Raw genomic sequence first — 18,607 nt, forward strand, 5'->3', positions numbered from 1 at the left:
ATTGTAAAATCAAGAATGGCAATTCTTATTAATATAGGTGCCTGACAGCTGGTTTGATTCTTGTTGAAAAGGTGTGTGATTTTAGGATTAATTTATGTGCTTTTGGGGGTGTGTATAATTGTGATGCACATTGCAACCATGCAGATTTTGCTTGCATGTTGATTTATTATTTAGTGTATGGTAAAGAAAGTCTTGAAATTATTGATTTTCCATTATATTTGATTTATCTCTAATCTGCAATGCAGCATACTAATATCATTGCAAAAGCACGGACACCTTTAACCCAGAGTGCAATGTAATATTGTGCCCATACTAAAAGAAGGTGCTGTGGAACAGTTTCCAAGTTGGGTTTCCATAAGCATAATTACGACACATGATTATTGCCAAGGCAACGGAAGTCTTGTGGAGACTAATGGATTATTATATCGCCATAAATCCTGCTCTTCGGTAAACACCACCACTGTAGTGTTATTTTGTGCGTAGGATGCCATCAAACGACAGCATCACCAGCCAAACTCTAGCATCGCCAATCCGCCTCTTAAAACACACCAATTACATGCGTGTCAGCCAGCACACGGTGCAACCAACCCCCAAAGATACACGCTTGTTCGTCTCGCTGCTGATTGGTGGTTTCCTTTTTTCTTATGCCGAGTCGCAGAACCATTGGTCGCTACCGCTGTCAATCAGGCCGGCCCCGCCTCCAGGGTTTGTTTGGTAGAGTTTATCGTTTTCTCATTCTCTCTGTCGCGGCTGTGGGTTGGAGCCGCTGTCCCTGGACTGGCACGTTCCTTCGTATTTATTTCTCATCCTTTGATTCGATCCCCCCCCACTAAATTTTGCAAGCAGGCCTTCCGACCGACAACCAGCGGTCTGCTCCTTCATTTTGATAGTCTCAAATTCCCGTCAAGAGAAATAATAAAGATGGCGGTGAGCGGGATGTCAGGGTCGGTTGTCGCCCGGCTCGAGGGCCGAGAATTCGAGTATCTGATGAAGAAGCGCTCGGTCACCATCGGTCGGAATTCGTCACAAGGCTCCGTGGACGTGAGCATGGGCCATTCGAGCTTTATTTCACGGAGGCACCTCGAGATTTTCTCCGCCGGCGAGGATGGAACGGGAGGCGGAGATTTCTACCTTCGATGCCTCGGCAAAAACGGGGTGTTCGTGGACGGGGTGTTTCAGAGACGAGGGGCTCCTCCTCTCCAGCTTCCCCGCATGTAAGCTCACGCCTGTCGGTAGGAATTAGACCAGCGCCAGCCGCTTGAAAGCGTTTGCGTCGATCGCTTGGGGTATTTGTTTTGTTTCGCGAGCAGCACGTGTTGATTATGACAACCACGACTAACACACGTCTCATGCTGCAACCTTCGATTAGCACAACAGCTAACCATTCGCCTCAGTCTGTTTACACACCGCTAGTCAACGCTCAAGCGTTTCTTTTGCTTTTGCCATTACCTTTGTCATTAGAAGCCGACCCTGAAGGATATTAATGGCATCTTTCTTATAAGATTCCAGTATAACGAAGGACCGCAGAACCGTTCTTATTGCAAATATGATGATAAATCCTCTAGTCAATGTGTTGTGGGTTCATTCAGTCCCTGATGCCCTCAGCTGACCCAAGTCTAGCAAGTTAATGAAATATGACGTATGCTGGAGTCACTAATGAAATGACAGGATCGGAAATGGTAATCAGAAATAATAGCCTTGGTAATATAATTAATGTTTTTATGCACTGTAATTGATGTTTATGATTTTTGTAGTCACACGTTTTAAGGCAGTGCATTGACCTTGCGTTTAGTGGCATTGTGTACATGCTTTAACGTTTTGTTTACATTGATTATAGTGATTCTATTTTAATATGTGTGATAGATGACAAGTGTGCCTTTGTTGTATTGTTGCAGAGTTTGCATCTGTATCATTTGAGCTTCACCTCAATTCATAGTTATTAATCCTACTTCATTCACAGCCAAGCATTTTTTTTTTCTTTTTTTTTTTCTTTATGTAATGTGAAACGTGCACACACTGCAGTGTCATTGTGTTGATGGGTGGGCAGAGTTTTAAATATATTTCTGATGATAAAATATGTCTGTCGTGTAATCAGGTCAAGCTGGTGTCCGTATATAAACCGGCTCTACTTTTGTATTCTGTTGCTGGCTGGTTTGTGTATCAACATCTCTGGTTTATTTTCAGTATGCGTCTCCATAATCATCAATGCATAAATGTTTGAAATTCTAACGTTGTTTCCTGTTTTGTAGGTGCACTTTCCGATTTCCCAGCACGAATATCAAAATTACATTCACTGCCTTGTCCAGCGACAAGAGAGATCGCAGGAACGCGCCGGAGTCTCCTGTGAAAGCGGTCCAACCCCAGATCTCGCCGCTGACCATCAACATTCCAGACAACATTGCCCACCTGATGAGTCCCCTCCCGTCTCCAACAGGTACAATCAGGTAAGCGCATATGCTTTGACTTCTTTGTCCTTTGTCCTTCAAAGGCCTTGTACTCGTTTGTAAAATCAAAGATTTAATTATGCATATATTATTTGTCGTTTCTCTTCAGCGCTGCCAACTCCTGTCCGTCAAGCCCCCGAGGGGCAGGACTGTCCAGTTATAAAATGGGTCGTGGTCTCACGGCTGATCTCATCAATGAAAACTCTCAATCTGAAAATGACAAGGAAGCCTCTGGAGGAGACAGTCCAAAAGTATGAGATGTTTTAAAAATGCATGCTGCCATATAGTAGTGATGTGTTCTTTATCATTTCTGAAGCTGACTGGTTCCATTAGAAATGCAGTAACCTGTCACAATGCTCCTTTTCTTGTCTTTAACAGGATGACTCGAAGCCTCCTTACTCATATGCACAGCTTATTGTTCAGGCCATCACAATGGCACCAGACAAACAGCTAACACTGAATGGAATATATACCCACATTACTAAGAATTATCCATATTACAGGACGGCAGACAAGGGCTGGCAAGTAAGTGTCAATCAACTCTTCTGTGTGCTGTGTCTAGTGTTTGTTTGCGACTATTTAGAGTCACTTAATGTATTTAGTCTTCATTGCAGTGCTGTTGTATTTGTTTGTGCTTGAGGATAACTCATTGAGCAGGCCCAGGCAAACTTTATTTATTATTATTTTGCCTATTTCTCACTTATTGCTGCATACAGCGTGGATATTAGCACACTCTTGTTAACAGCTTTCCAAATTAGGAAGAATTTCTGAAGAGGTCATACCATGAGGAATCTCAAGGTTTTCATCGTGCTTTTGATACAAGACTCATTCTGTCAGACAGATGGGCACGTCAACACGTGGTCATCCACATTTATAAGTTAAAGAAAATAAATCTATTGTCCTTTTAAAGAAGTTCACTTCCAGAATGAAAATGTCCTCATAATTTACTCACCCCTATGTCAAGATGTTCATGTCTTTCTTTTTTCAGTTACAAAAAAATTAGGGGTTTTGAGAAAAACATTCCATGATTTTTCTCCATATAATGTACTTCAATAGGGGCCAGTGGGTTGAAGGTCCATACTGCAGTTTCAGTGCAGCTTCAAAAGGGGCTTATCTAGTAAAACGATGTATAAAAAAATGTGTATACTTTTTTTGAACCACAGATGCTTGTCTTGCACTAGCACTGCAATGTGTTTGTGCATCTTCAGCACATTGCATAATTACGTTGGAAAATTAATTTGTGGTTAGTTCTTCCTTTGTGTACTTTGGTTAAAAAAAAGGTAGGGTAGGGTGAAAACCTTAACCTCACTTTCTCCTCCAACCTCAAAATCATTCGACACTTTACCTTTTTTTTTTTTGTTTGTTTTTTGTTTTTTGTTTGTAAAGGGCGTTTGACTTTCTTTGCACTTTCACTTTGTAAACACTGGATTGGTACTCTCGCCTATGTCATGCATGCTTGATTACGCTGTGTGTGAGGTCGAGCTGGTGCAAGACGTGCATTTGTGATCAAAAAGTATATAAATTTGTAGTATTTTTAAAGGAGAAGTTCACTTCCCAAACAAAAATTTACAGATAATATACTCACCCCGTTGTCATCCAAGATATTCATGCCTTTCTTTCTTCAGTCGTGAAGAAATTGTTTTTTTTTTTTTTTTTTTTTTTTTTTTTTTTTTTTTTTTTTTTGAGGGAAAACATTTCAGGAATTATCACCATATAGTGGACTTCAGTGGTGCCTGGGATTTTGAACTTCCAAAATGCAGTTTCAATGCAGCCTTAAAGAGCTCTAAACAGTCCCAGCCATAGAATAAGGGTCTTTTCTGGTGAATCGGTTGGTCATTTTCTAAAAATAAATAAATAATAATGTATGTACTTTTTAATCTCAAACGCTTGTCGTGTCTAGCTTTGCGATGCACATGCGTACTTTGTGTAATCCGGGTCAATACAGTTAGGGAAATGTTGAAAAACTCCCATGTCATCTTCTCTTCCAACTTCAGAATCATCCTACATGGCTGTTTACTTTTGTTTTTTGTTTTTTGTTTTTTTGTAAAGGGCGTTTGCCCTTCTTTGCATGTTAACTTTGTAAACACTGGGTCAGTACTTCTGCAGCAATGTTGGAGGAGAAAATGAGATTTTCAACATACTTTAACATTCAACAACTGTATTGACCCAGATTACACAGAGTACTCATGCGCATTGCAGAGCTAGACAAGACAAGCATTTGAGGTTACGAAGTATAGACTTTTTTTTTTTTTTTTTTTTTTTATTTATTATTATTATTATTATTATTATTATTATTTTAGAAAATGACAGATTAGTTCACTAGATAAGACCCTTATTCCTCAGCTGGGATCATTTAGAGCAGGGGTGGGGAACCTTGATCCCGGATGGCCGGTGTCACTGCAGAGATTAGCTCTGCAAAAAAAATAAATAAATAAATAAATAAAAAAAATTTATATATATATATAATATTATTATTATTTTTTATATATATACCAACTTGTATCCTAAAGACCTTGATTAACTTGTGTAGGTGTGTTTGATTAGGGTTGGAGCTAAACTCTACAGGGACACTGGCCCTCAAAGATCAGTGATCCCCACCCCTGGTTTAGAGCCTTTTGAAGCTGCATTTAAACAGCATTTTGGACGTTTAAACTCACGGGCACCATTGAAGTCCACTATATGGAGATAATTTCTGAAATGTTTTCCTCAAAAACATTATTTCTTTATGACTGAAAAAAGAAAGGCATGAACATCTTGGATAACAACGGGGTGAATACGTTATCTGTAGATTTTTGTTCTGGAAGTGAACTTGTCCTAGATAAGACCCTTATCCCTGAGCTGGGATCATGTAGAGCCCTTTGAAGCTGTGTTGAAACTGCAATTTGGACCATCAACCCGTTGGTCGCCTTTGAAGTGCACTATATGAAGAAAAATCCTGGAATGTTTTCCTCAAAAACCTTAATTTCTTTTTGACTAATGAAACAAAGACATGAACGTCTTGACGTGGGCATGAGTATATTTAACAGGAAAATTTCATTCTTAATGTGAACTACTACTTTAATGCAGAAAAAGCTGAGAAATGCTCGAAACCTCTGCTCTTCTGATTGAGTGTAGCACCTACACTCTGCAGATCCTTCAGAAGGGCCTCTACATGAGACATGAGTTGTTGTTGTTTTTTTTTTTTAGCATGCTTGTGGCTTGTTTCAGTCTGACTTTTACAGTTTGTGTGGCACATTTAAGTGCATATTACACATTGTTAGTCTGTCACCAGGCTTTTCAGTGAGGCTGTTATTGAAAGATGGGACAGGCACAACAGCAAACTCTCAAGCTGAAGAGCCACTATTGCTTATTTTGCATGCAAATAAAGAGTGTTCAACTAGAGTGTGATCATGAGGCAAAAATAACCTTGATTTACCAGGAAAAAAAACAAACCTGCTCTAAAAGTAGATGTGCACGTTGTCGTTTTTATGATATGCTTCATCCTTACAGTGCAACTTAAGCGGTTGCTAAATTGTTAATCTTTTTGTTGCTTTTTGTTTCTCTCCCAGAACTCAATTCGCCACAATCTGTCTTTAAATCGATATTTTATCAAAGTACCCCGATCTCAAGAAGAGCCAGGCAAAGGTTCTTTCTGGAGGATAGACCCCTCATCTGAAGGAAAGCTCATTGAACAAGCTTTCCGCAAGCGAAGGCCACGTGGTGTGCCGTGTTTCAGGACCCCACTCGGCCCGCTCTCATCCAGGTGATCATTAATATTCTCTCTGTGTTGATATTATAAGAGTAAAATGGTGACAGAATTGTCATTTTTAGGTAAGCTTTTTGTTCACTTATCTTCACCAGCCTGGCTGTTACTAAAATAGGATTGTGGTCTTACTGATGGTTTAATAATTTTATGCAGTAATGCTTCCCTCGAGAATGAATGCTTTCTTTCCGTGCTGTTAAGCAAATAGGCCTTCGTGAGCAATGTCACTTGAGTTTATTTATAGTTTTCTTCCTGTTGCATCTCAGGAGCGCTCCAGCATCTCCTAACCACACAGGGGCGCTGTCAGCCCACTCCAGTGGCGTTCAGACTCCAGACAGCTTATCAAGAGAAGGTTCGCCTGTTCCTATGGACCCAGAGCCCACGCCTGCCTCCGCTCCTGCTCCAGCCGTTCAGCCCAAATTAGCCGTAATACAAGAGGCTCGCTTTGCACAAAATGCTCCAGGTAAGATGATTATTTATGCATGAGTGAAAGCTAGACCTCTGCAGAAATTAAGAGTGGTATAGGAATTGTGTATTGAGTATTGTATAGTGTATTGAGTCACGGCCTGTTCACAAATAGGCCTGATTGATTCACTGGTGATTCAAATTGATTTTCGTTTATCACAAATGCCTGGAAATTCATTAGCAAGACATTATGGAAGCACTAATGTGTTTAAAGTGATTAAACACTATTCTATTCTTTTCTTGCAGTTATTTAATTTTAAAACAATACATTGGCCTTGTGGTAGCACATTTACTGTTGTTTGCTCACAGTATAAATGAGCTTATAAATATGTAGCATCCTTTATATTTTAGGCAGAGGCTCTTTCTCAGAGAATCATCATGTGTGAGGCGTTGGAAACTCCTGTTCTAGAGCACATTACAGACCAACCCAGATGTGTGTCAAATGTGTTTTCCCACTGCTGGTCGGCTGCATTTTAACCAAACTTATGTTCCCACACAGGCTCGCCTCTTAACACCCAACCAGTTCTCATCACAGTTCAGCGGCAGCTACCGCAGACCATCAAACCTGTGACCTATGCCGTTGCTACACCGGTGTCCACTCCCACATCCCAGCAGCCCGTCATGCAGACAGTCCATGTGGTGCATCAGATCCCTGCTGTTTCTGTTGCAACTGTGACCGCACTGTCTACAGCTAACACGCACATGGCAGAGCCGGTGTTTACCCAGTCCAGCATCATTAAAGCAGAGCCACACGAGAACGGAGAGCACCAGGAACTCAAAGGTAAGGATGCAGAAGTGGCTATTGATTAAACAGCTGAATATCAGAAGATGAATCTGGCTCTTTGGAGTACTTGTTTCTGATTGGTCAGTCGTGACATTCAGAGCTCTAATATTTCCTGGTAAAGACCGTCATCAATAGTAATGCCGAATTATAGATCGCTCGGAGTATCTGAAGTCAGGACTTCTTTCGTGTGTATCGTATCACACCACTGACTCACTGTTTCGTTACATTCGGACTCAACTGCTGCCATCTTGCATCTCAGTTAAGAATTTTTAAAAAATGAAATCAGTTTTAAAGGGATAGTTCAGCAAAAAATGAAAATTGTCATTAATTGCTCACCCTCATGTTGTTCCAAACCCATAATACCTTCGTTCACAAATTACAATCTGGGAGCTTTTTGACCCTGCATAGACACAACTTCCATGTTCAAGGCCCAGAAAGGAGTAAGGTAGAATTTGTTGAATAAAGTTATTGTGGTTGAACCACTGATGACAAATGAACTGTTTTATTGATGCCCTTATTACCTTTCTGGGCCTTGAACATGGTACTTACATTGCTGTCTTTGCAGCAACAGAAAGCTCTTTAAATTCAACAAGAATATCTTAATTTGTTTTCTGAAGATAACTGAAGTTCTTGCAGGTTTGGAACAACATGAGGGTGAGTAATTAATTGTTAATTAATTAATAATTAACTAATTTTTATTTTTTTTGGTGAACTATCCCTTTAATAGTCCTGTAATGTTGTAGTAAAACTCAACTGTTTAACTCTAGGAGAGTTGGACATTGAGCCTATTTTCAAAAATAGTGGTGTGTTCCTTTAAGTAGTGTGGGTATATTTGTAGGAATAGCCAAATATTGTCATTCTAACAGATCATACATCAATAGAAGCTTATTTATTCAACTTTTAGATATGTAATCTCAATTTTGAAAAATTGACCCCTATGACTGGTTTTGTGGTCCCGGGTCACATATGTACAGTAGGAAATTTACAAAATATCTTAATAGGAAATGATCTTTACTTACTATCCTAATGAGTTTTGGCATAAAAGAAAAATCTATAATTTTGACCCATACTATGTATTGTTGGGTATTGCTACAAATATACCAGTGCTACTTATGACTGGTTTTGTGGTCCAGGGTCACAAATGTCTTGTTCTAACTTGTTTGTCCATACTAGCTCAAAGCCATTTGCTGAATGTTTTTATTTGTGTTTAACGCAGTAATCAATATTTCACGTCCAGTTCTTGATGTGGCAAGTAGCCATGCAATGAACAGGATATTGTATATCCAGACTGTATATCAACGTGAAGTGGTTGGGTGGATGTACATTATCTGTTGCAGGTATCAGAGAAAATTGCTCACCTTAAATGCTGTTTTTATGTTTTTTGCAGTGAAAGTGGAGCCGGTGCCTGCTATTACAACCACGTCTATAGGCGGGACGAGTCGCATTCTCCAGACGTCCCAGTCTAGTCCCATACAGACCGTTACCATAGTGCAGCAGGCTCCAATTGGCCAGCATCAGCTGCCTGTCAAGGCCATCACTCAGAATGGGACACATGTGGTCGCTGCTGTCCAAGGATCTGGCAACACAGGTCAGGAACCAGCATCAGTCATTACCAAATTATCGCTCCAACTTCCGGGATAAAAATTTCCTGATAATGTACTCACCACCATGTCATCCAAGATGTTCATGTTTTTCTTTCTTCAGTCAAAAAGAAATTAAAGTGTTTGAGGAAAACACTGCAGGATATTTTTCCATATAGTGGACTTTAGTGGGAGCCAGTGGGTTGAAGATGAGGAATAAGGGTCTTACCTAGCAATACGATCAGACATTTTCTAAAAAAAAATAAAATACAAATTATGTACTTTTTAACCACAAATGCTTCTCTTGCACTAGCTCGACTTCACAGATTACATAATTATTCTTAAAATTATTCTTGAAGTGAATTAATCCTTTAACATTATAATTACTTTTTTTTTTTTTTTTTTTTTTTTTCAGAATTTTCTGAATTTATGTGTCATAGGTTATTACAGCTGGGCGATTAATTGGATTTTATTTTCAATTAGTCTTGACTTACAATAATTATGAGGCCAAGATTACCGTGAAAACGTTATTGTTCACAACGATTATCTGTTTTTATGTCGTGTGTGTTCCCTTACACATGCACGTCTCTAAATGTTCAATAGGTTGTCATTGCACTACATCATTTTGATCTATTTTTATTTGAATATTATATATTTAAATGTATTACATAGTTAATCATTTCAATATTGTCATTTGTTTTATTTTTCATTTGAATTATATAAGATTAAAGCAAATCCACTGTTCAAAAAATAAAAGCTGTATACATTTGTTTCCACAGTCAGTGTGAAATCCTGCTAAATAATCAATCTCAGTATTAAAATAATTGTGATTATAATTTTTGCTGCAATTGAGCAGCACTAATATTTATGATGCAAAATTTAATTAAGACATTTTTGCCTTTAAAGAAATTAAATGCTGCCCCTGGTGGTTGATTTCATGTTAGGTTTAGGTTTAGATTTAGGGCAGTTGGGATAGAGCTGTATTTTCACTAATGCTCTCAAGCTTTTGGTACACACTCCTTTGTATGATTATCAATCTATAAAAGCACGGACTTCCACTGTCAGAACAGATTGAGGGGAATAAAGTTGACGCTTTCTAGTAACAGAGTTAATGCAGACTTGGTGAGCAGAAGAGACTTCATTAAAAATATTAACTTTTGACTGGTGTATATATCTACAGTAATAATGTAATAAAATTCTGTATGAATTTCCTAAATTTCTGCCACAATACCACATTTGCCGTTACTACAGTAAATCCATTGTAAATGTAAGTAATTTGTGGGGTGGAACTAATTCTAACCCTATTGTTGTAACAATGCTTCTTCTGTATTCCACATCAGTGTTGTTGCAGCGCTGTTTCTTCAGCCTTTAAACTTGTTTAAATCAACGCGACATCCATGGTTTGTATCAGAGACCTCTGCTCCAAACTCGAGCGCTGCTTACGGAATCTCTCAGCGCTGTTTAGTGGTCACGTGATCGAGATCAGTCAAAGAGTAAACACATTTGTTCTGAGCTCACACGACGATGTCTTTAGGCAGAGCTAATAATGGTCCGTTCGGAGTCGGCACGGTTAACAAGTTGCACTCTCCCACTTTTGGTGCGTTTAAGAATTCTTGCACGGTAAAGAAGTGGCAGCGCGTATGTTATTAAATTGTTTATCGCTGTGTTTTACTGCTACATGATATAGCCTACATCTGGTGAAATATCTAGTGTTGTCACCTTGTGTTGACCTTGTGAAACTGCAAATTTTGAAAATTATGTTTGGTGGGCCACGTATAATACGTTTCAGTAGACAAGCTGCAGGCCGTTTGGGCCGCATTTGGCACTCGGGCCGGACTTTGGACACCCATGCCTTAATCAAACACGCCTGATTCAGATCATCAGCTCATTAGTAGAGACTTTAAGACCTGAAATGGGTGTGTCAGACACAGGACAAATACAAAATGTGACTCAATCAGTCTACTGTTTTTCAGCGAGTCCTCTCCACATGCTGGCAACCCACGCCTCGGCCTCGGCATCTCTACCAACCAAACGGCAGAACGGAGACAAAGCGGAGCAGCCCGACACCAAAAGAGTCAAGACCGAAGACGGTGGGGACGCCATCACAGCGGAGAGAGACAAGCAGACCGCCACTGACTAGGGCAGCCGTGTCACGACCTTTGACCTCAACCCATTTTTTTTTGTTTCTCCCCGCCTGCCACGCACCTGCTACAGCCACATCACCTGTTAATGAATCCGAGGTGCCAAATAGTGAGGTGAGATGAAAGTCAGTGGATTTTGGAGAGAAGTAATCGAGGTAATAAGAGAAATGTGAGTTGGAGGAGAAAAGGAAAAAGGTGCTGTTCTGAAGGAGGGACGGTGGGCTTTTTACAAGAATAGGTAAATACTCAGATATATGCACACACATATATTAATATAGCCTACTTGAAGTTATAAAATGAAATGTATTGTGGGTGTAACCCAGCAAAGAAGGTCTCCATCACTATGAGCTTTGGGCTGAACGTGGATGGAGAGCAAATAGACGAACCCCCTTTGTGTTACCGAACAAACGACTGGCCAATGACCAACATACATATTAATGTCACGTCACGCATGCGTATCAGATGTGTGCTCGCGATTCCCCTGTTCCCAGTCAGAGGTCTTGAACATTTGTATTCGACTGAAACGACAGGTCAGATATGGACTTGCCAAACATCGTTTAACACCGATTAGCTCTTAAAATGTGAACCTGCTCCTTATTTCAGCTTCATATTCACAGATGGAAAAATGAGCATTTTTCTCTTGGGCAAAGGGAAATGTGGGGAGGTTTTTTTTTTTTTTTTTCTCTGTTATTTTATTTTTTTTTCCCTTTTTCCTGTATCATGGCAGCTAGCTACCATGTCCACCTACCTAATGCAGTCTTTAGTAGATATGCAGTATTTTGTCGTACGTGTACTATAGGATCTTATTTGTGTGTGTTTCCTGAGGCACAAATACTCAACTAAACAGGCAGTGCTGAAGTGAGGTCTTTTTTTGTTTGTTTTTTGTTTGTTTTTTCTATTTTATTTTTATTTTTAAAGACGTGGACTCGTGGTCATGGAAATGAATGTAGTTTCTTCATTTATATTTTATTTGAATTTTTTTTTTTTTTTGTTTTGTTTTCCAGGAAAAAAAACACTATTGAGGGTTTGAGTTTTTTGCTATTACATCAAATCAGAATGATGTTTACTCGCATCCTCTTCTTTTTCATATTTTAACCAATAACCTATGAGATAAATATATTTCCATTTGTACTTTGTTAAAATATATCAGCTTGCATGAACGTGTTGAGAAAATGTGCTGTATCTGATTCGTTTCCTGACTGCAGGAAACTGCAGAAGATGAAAGAAGAAAAAATGCAAAATAATATTTTATACAATTGGGATCATTACTGCACTTACCTTTTGTTTCTGATATTTCCTTTCCTCCCCATTGTTTTTCCTTTTATATTCAAGATGTCGTTGGCTGTGTTTGTTATCTTTGTGTTGAAGTTGTCTCTTTGCCTGTTAATATTATTTTATTCTGTTCAAACAACTGAAAGAGTCTCACAGATAGTACATGTTCCACAAGGAAAAATAAGTGGTAGATGTTGTTCAGCTTCAGTGGGTATATGCATTTTTTATAAATTAAATTAAAAACTCCATAATTTCTGTTCTGTATTTGTCTGACTGCTGAAGATGATTGTGTCATCTAGATGGCGCTGTACGACACTTCTGTGCAGGATGATAGAAATGCTGTCGTCACGGTGTCCAACTTCTCAGAGAAATGTTTTATCGATAGTAGGACAACAGTAGCCGATCCACTGCTGTGAAAAGCTTTGACTCTGCTTGTGAAGTTAAAGGACGCCCAGAAGGTTGGGTTCACCACAATTTATCAAATATACTTTTTTTTTTTTTTTTTCTCCTCCATTCTTCAGGTTGCTGCTGATTACTCATTGGATTCAGGTTAGGACACAAAGGACAATGATTTAAGAATAAAGATCCTCCAGTTAGTTTGTTGACAGAAACTACAGTATCTGCGTCACTTATCATTGTTAAACAGAAGGGAGCAACATGTAATGACGTTGAAACGTTAATTGTGCTCAGTGTCTTTTTAGTGTTTACTATTGTGCATATTTATTTAAATAGTGCCTATTTATTTTCACCTTACATTTCGAAATTATACGATTTTTCAAGGAGGTTCTAATCAACTATCATATATAAGTACGTGTGATTTTGTAGTATGTACCACAGTAGCCAGTATTTCTTCAAAGGTTACCTCATTAAAGGGTTCTTAAATAACATAAAGAATAATTAAAGAGCATCTTTTCTATATTCTGCAGCAGGATGTTCACAGTGACTGAGAGGAATGAGAGAGCGTTTTCTTTCGGCGTTGTGTGATTTGAAGGTTCAGATCATTTGACATCACTCACACCTCAGGTGTTGATGGGAAACTTGACCCGCTGGCCATCTGGGCCATCTTGTTCTGCTTGTTACACAGGTTGTCTGATTTCTTGACAGCGTTAATGAATTAATTATAGGAGTCGTAATTTGTCTTGCATTTCCTTGTGGCAGAAACTTGGAAGCAGCGGTTAATGTGAGGTAATACTGCTACGTGTTTACGTGAGAGATATTTCAGCATTATTACTTCACATTTATTAATAACGTCTTAAGACGTTTTTATTGCGTATCAAAACAATCCCCACGTCTGCAATGTCACTATCAAACAACATTCCTTCCACGTTTTTCATAACTTTTCCAGCGGTTACTTTCCTCTCCCTTACTGTCCGTTTACTGTGATTGTGAAACTCAAGTATTTAATGTCTCAAATATCCAGATACACAATAGCAGGGTGTGTCTTTAAACTCTTATATTTGTCTGGCAGGTTTGCCAGGGTTTGTAATCATTATGTTAGGTGAAAAAGTGATGTTGGTGCAGTACTTGATAAGAGTACATGTATAATTCCCACCTAAGTTTACGTTTTAAAACAGAGCTGTGTTTCTAGTAAACACACAGAACTGGTCTTCAGTCCGTTCCTGTCATTGGAGAGCTGCGAGATGGAAAAAGGGTGCGACGCTTCCAGTTGAATGCCCATGGTCTGAGCAGAAAATACTTTGATCCCAATAAATGTTTGCAGAGGAATATTTGTAATGTTGTTTTAACATGCAGTTCAAATAGTTCATACGCAGCTGTGTCTGACGACTAACAGAAACAAGCTATTTTTCTTGACCAAATTTAACAATGCACTCATTTCAGAAGAATAAAATGTTTTCTTCTATCGAAAAGGATTTTCTAAATACAGTGAAGCTTCCAGAATGTGTAAAGTAACAAAAGCTAAATTAGTCGTTTTCTGTAAACTCTTTATTAGATAAAAATGAAACACATATAGACATAAAATCTGAAAATAAACTTTAGGTATGCATAAGTTAAAAGTACAAATTCATTAATCATAATTAAAGTGCTCATGTAAAATCCCTGATTAATGACTTCATTTCTCAGCCAGTCCAAATATGAAGGCTTGGTAAAACATTCCAGTCTTACTGCAGCTTTTCTTCAGATTAGTCAGACTCTGACACACACAAGTAAAATGCACCTGAGAAGAGAGAAGTTTGAGTCAAGCCTCGCAGGACAGCATCATGTTTCAAAAACATTTTCATCGAACAGCATTGAACATGAATGTTTTTGCTGGGGTTAAAACAGTCAGAGGCAGTTGACAAAGAATGAATAAAAGAAAGAAGCAAGATTCTCACTTTATTATTATTATTATTATTATTATTATTATTATTATTATTATTATACGTAAAACAGTACAAGAGGCCTGTATTCATAGAGCAGATTCAATGTCTTAAACCTGTCAAGTTTAGTAATCAACACCAATCTGCAATGTGACCCTGAAGCAAATATGCTATGGAGTTATATAGGCCATTCTTGTTACGTTTTGTAATGCAATCTCTTTGTTGTTTTTGTAAGTTTAAATAGTTTATGGTTAATAATTTAGCCTGTTAAATCACACAAAATTCTCAAATCAAAATAAACATTTTAATAGGTAAATTAATTAGATTCACTTTAGGTTTTGTTAGTCTTTTATAATATCCGACAATATACTCATATCTACACATAAATGACCAATTAACAGATCTCTGCTACAACTGAGATTTCACATACCTCAATAACATTCTAGCTGTTGACACCTTGATATAACTGTCAGTCTTTAGCCTACTTTTCGTCCTGTTCATTTTCTTACCTCTGTTTAAATCATTTTTTAAACACAAAGTGTTCCAGCTACACCAGAGCATATTTATGAAAGTCGGCTATAGATTTTGTTATTACACGTCCTTGCTCTACAGCACAACAAACGTTTGAAAAGTTAAATGGCTCAAGAAGAATGTCCCATCAGGTAATTCTCAAAATAAACATAAAGTGACGACGTACCATAGCTGATCAGAGAAATCTTTCAGCTTTCCCGCTGCTCTGGAGGAACATCTCGGAGTTCTTTAGGATCTCCAGCTCCACGGTCTTTTCATTCGGTGGCGCGTCGGAGCCTCGGTCGTATGCTTCATTCACGCATCCAGCCGGTCCGGGGTTTTCCCACGTTATCCGCGTCGGAGCGTGATGTGTTACATCGCCGTTTATCGACTTCTTACCGTTATCGAAGCACTTCTCTCTGTTCATGCCGCTCTTGGACAGTCGCTCCGAGAGCTTCCGTGCCCAGTGCGCAAAGTTGTCAAAACTCTTTTTCTCCAGATCCTCAGAAGAAACTTTAATATTTCCTGTGTACCACATGATCCACCAGAAAAGACTGAGAAAAACTATTATAGAGCCAGTATAGATTAGGAAGTCTCCGTAAAATCTGCCGTCCAATCGCAGATTGGCAAAAATGCCGATCAAAAGCAAAGCAAACCCGATGATATCAAATGCAATCCCGAGGAAAAATAACGCGGCGCAGCCCCCAATACACTTCGGGGCCATTGTGCACCGGGCTCTACATTAAGCAACGGAGCTAAACGGACTCGTTCTTCTTTACTGGCATTTACTTTTCTTTACACCTGTGAAATACACCTGTTCGGAGCACCGCCCCGCATGTGACGTCACCAAAACAAACCTCAAAGGGCGCATGCGCTCTCTGACACGCGGAGTTATTTTGAGAGAACAAAACGTACACCCAAGCGTTTGCAGTAGGTTTGAGATTCCCTAGGGTGATTGGGTCAAAAAAAAAAAAAGATACACAACTGTAATTTTTACACTACCATTCAGATGTTTTTGAACGGTAAGATGTTTAATGTTTGTTTTTTTAAATAAGTCTCTACTGCTCACCAAGCCTGCATTTATTTGATGATCCAAAGTACAGCAAAAACACTACAATTCTGAAATATTTTTACTGTTTAAAACCACTGCTTTCTATTTGAATATATTTTAAAATGTAATTTATTCCTGTGTTTCAAAGCTAATTTTTTATCATCATTACTCCCGTCACATGATCTTTCAGAAATCATTCTAATATTCTGATTTGCTGCTCAAAAACACTTATTTGTGTTATGTTGAAAACAGCAGAGTAAAAAAATGTTTAGGTTTCTTTGATGAACGGATTTGGAACAGCATTTATGTGAAATAAGCTTTTATTTCAGATAAACGTTGATCTTTGTATCTTTCTATTTATCAAAAAAAAAACCTCCACTGTTTTTAATAATAATAATAATAATAATAATAATAATAATAATAATAATAATAACAGACTAATATAATGATGTCTGAGTGATCATGTGACTGAAGTAATGATGTTGAAAATGTATCTTTGATAACATGAATAAATTACATTTTAAAATGTCTTCAAATAGAAAGCAGTTGTTTTAAGTAATAAAAATACGTCACAATATTACTGTTTTTGCTCTATTTTTGATCAAATGCAGGTTTGGTGATCAGAAGAGAATTCTTAAAACAAACAAACAATAACAAAACAAATCTTAAAAAAACCTTACTGTTCAAAAACGTTTGACTGGAATTGCATGTGAAAATTATTTTTATCCACTTTAAAAAATTGTGACATTCCCTAAGTTGACAGACAACATTTCCCTCACGACAAACAGTTCAGCTTCTTACCAATGAAAACACCAATGTGTACCAAATTAGAAGACAAACAACTCCCTGGTGAAATAACCAGCATATGCTGGTAGGTATGTTTTGATGCTGGAATGCTGGTTAGTTAGGTTTTGATGCTGGTTTAAGCTGGTCCTTTGCTGGTTTTTGCTGGTCATGTTGCTGGTCAAGGACCAGCATGAACCAGCTAAGGACCAACATAAACCAGCTAAGGACCAGCTTAAACCAGCATCAAAACCTACCTAACCAGCATTCCAGCATCAACACATACCTACCAGCATATGCTGGTTATTTCACCAGGGCTGTGTGAAAAAAATCAAGTGTCGCTCCAGCTGTATTTTAAAGACTGTGAAAATATGATTTGCAAACGTGTTTACAGCATATGCTAGCTATGAAGATAGTGAATTTTGAAAGAAAGGACTAGATTATTTTAATATAAAAAAGAAAGTAGTTGCTAATACGATCTGACCGGCAGATGGCGCTAATGATCTTCGCAAGCAGCAAGCAACTAAAAGCATGCGTTTTGTTAGTCAAATCACAAAAAAGGCACCACAAAGTAAGCAAAAACATTAATTTATACTTCCATTTCCAGTGTCTGAGAAATATGAGAGCATTATAACATTCCTTCTTGTATAAAATAATCAATGTGAGAAGTGAAAGCATGTCTCAGTAATGTTTTATAGCTTCCCACCACACTGTGGAGATATTCCTCCAGAAATGTGATGATGATGGTGATGATGCCAGAGGATACAATCTTTTGACTAGGGACAAGCATAATAAGGTGTTGGAAATAATTATGTCCTGAGGGACAAAAGCTAGTAAAAAGCTTGCATTTTTCTGAACTGTTCATAGAAGACATCCAGGAACTGAGTAGAACGTTAGGGTGACGCACCGTCAAAGATGTTTAGTTTTGCCTAACAGCAATATTAGGACGGCAACAATAAACGCAAATGTTAATGTGCGAGTGACAGGATGTAGACGAGCTCTGTGACTGATCGTAAAGTAAATACAGCAATAAAACTCTCCCTCGAAGTCAATCACAAAGGCTCTTCTCACTGGTTGTGTGGAGAAGAGGTAATGTGATTTCTTTACCTGAATCTAACCGCAACTTGATGTTTTGTGCTGCAGCTGTTAAACTCGGAGAAGATAAACTCTCTGCTTTGTCACAGACTGCATTGCAGGGTCAGAGTGGCCATTTTGTTTAAAGCTGTGCAGCTATGTATCACGAGCTAATCATTGATGTGAAGGACATTAAATTATTCATTACTCATAGAAGATATGATTGTGCAAATGTGCTTTTAATAGTCTGAATCAACAGCCTGTGGATGTGTTTTTTAAACGTTTTTTTGCAATCCCAATAGCTTGCAGCAGTAATGTTCCTGTTTCTCTGAATCAATATCATTTCCAGCACTAAAACATCTTGTAAAATCTAAAATCATTGTGCATTCTTCTGTTTTGTGAGCCCGGCTCGCAGTCTCCGATTAGCCGCTTTGGCCTCGTGC

General features: G+C 38.4%; 2 protein-coding genes across 2 annotated transcripts; one reads left to right on the forward strand and one right to left on the reverse strand.

The window, feature by feature from the left end:
* Positions 1 to 708: 708 nt before the first annotated feature.
* foxk2a (forkhead box K2a) lies at positions 709 to 12,683 on the forward strand. The gene is made up of 9 exons (XM_051123947.1): positions 709 to 1,214; positions 2,250 to 2,444; positions 2,554 to 2,695; positions 2,823 to 2,969; positions 5,993 to 6,186; positions 6,453 to 6,649; positions 7,151 to 7,432; positions 8,823 to 9,023; positions 10,989 to 12,683. Exons 1-9 carry the CDS (start codon positions 922 to 924, stop codon positions 11,153 to 11,155), a joined length of 1,818 nt encoding a protein of 605 aa, XP_050979904.1. The 5' UTR covers positions 709 to 921; the 3' UTR covers positions 11,156 to 12,683.
* A 1,610-nt stretch (positions 12,684 to 14,293) lies between these two features.
* Positions 14,294 to 16,158, reverse strand: LOC127173886 (transmembrane protein 238). Its single transcript, XM_051123949.1, has 2 exons — positions 15,444 to 16,158; positions 14,294 to 14,604 (listed from the first exon to the last, which is right to left on the reverse strand). Exon 1 carries the CDS (start codon positions 15,978 to 15,980, stop codon positions 15,453 to 15,455), a length of 528 nt encoding a protein of 175 aa, XP_050979906.1. The 5' UTR covers positions 15,981 to 16,158; the 3' UTR covers positions 14,294 to 14,604; positions 15,444 to 15,452.
* Positions 16,159 to 18,607: the final 2,449 nt, after the last annotated feature.

Source organism: Labeo rohita, chromosome 12 (genome assembly GCF_022985175.1).
Source record: "Labeo rohita strain BAU-BD-2019 chromosome 12, IGBB_LRoh.1.0, whole genome shotgun sequence".
Taxonomy (NCBI): domain Eukaryota; kingdom Metazoa; phylum Chordata; class Actinopteri; order Cypriniformes; family Cyprinidae; genus Labeo; species Labeo rohita.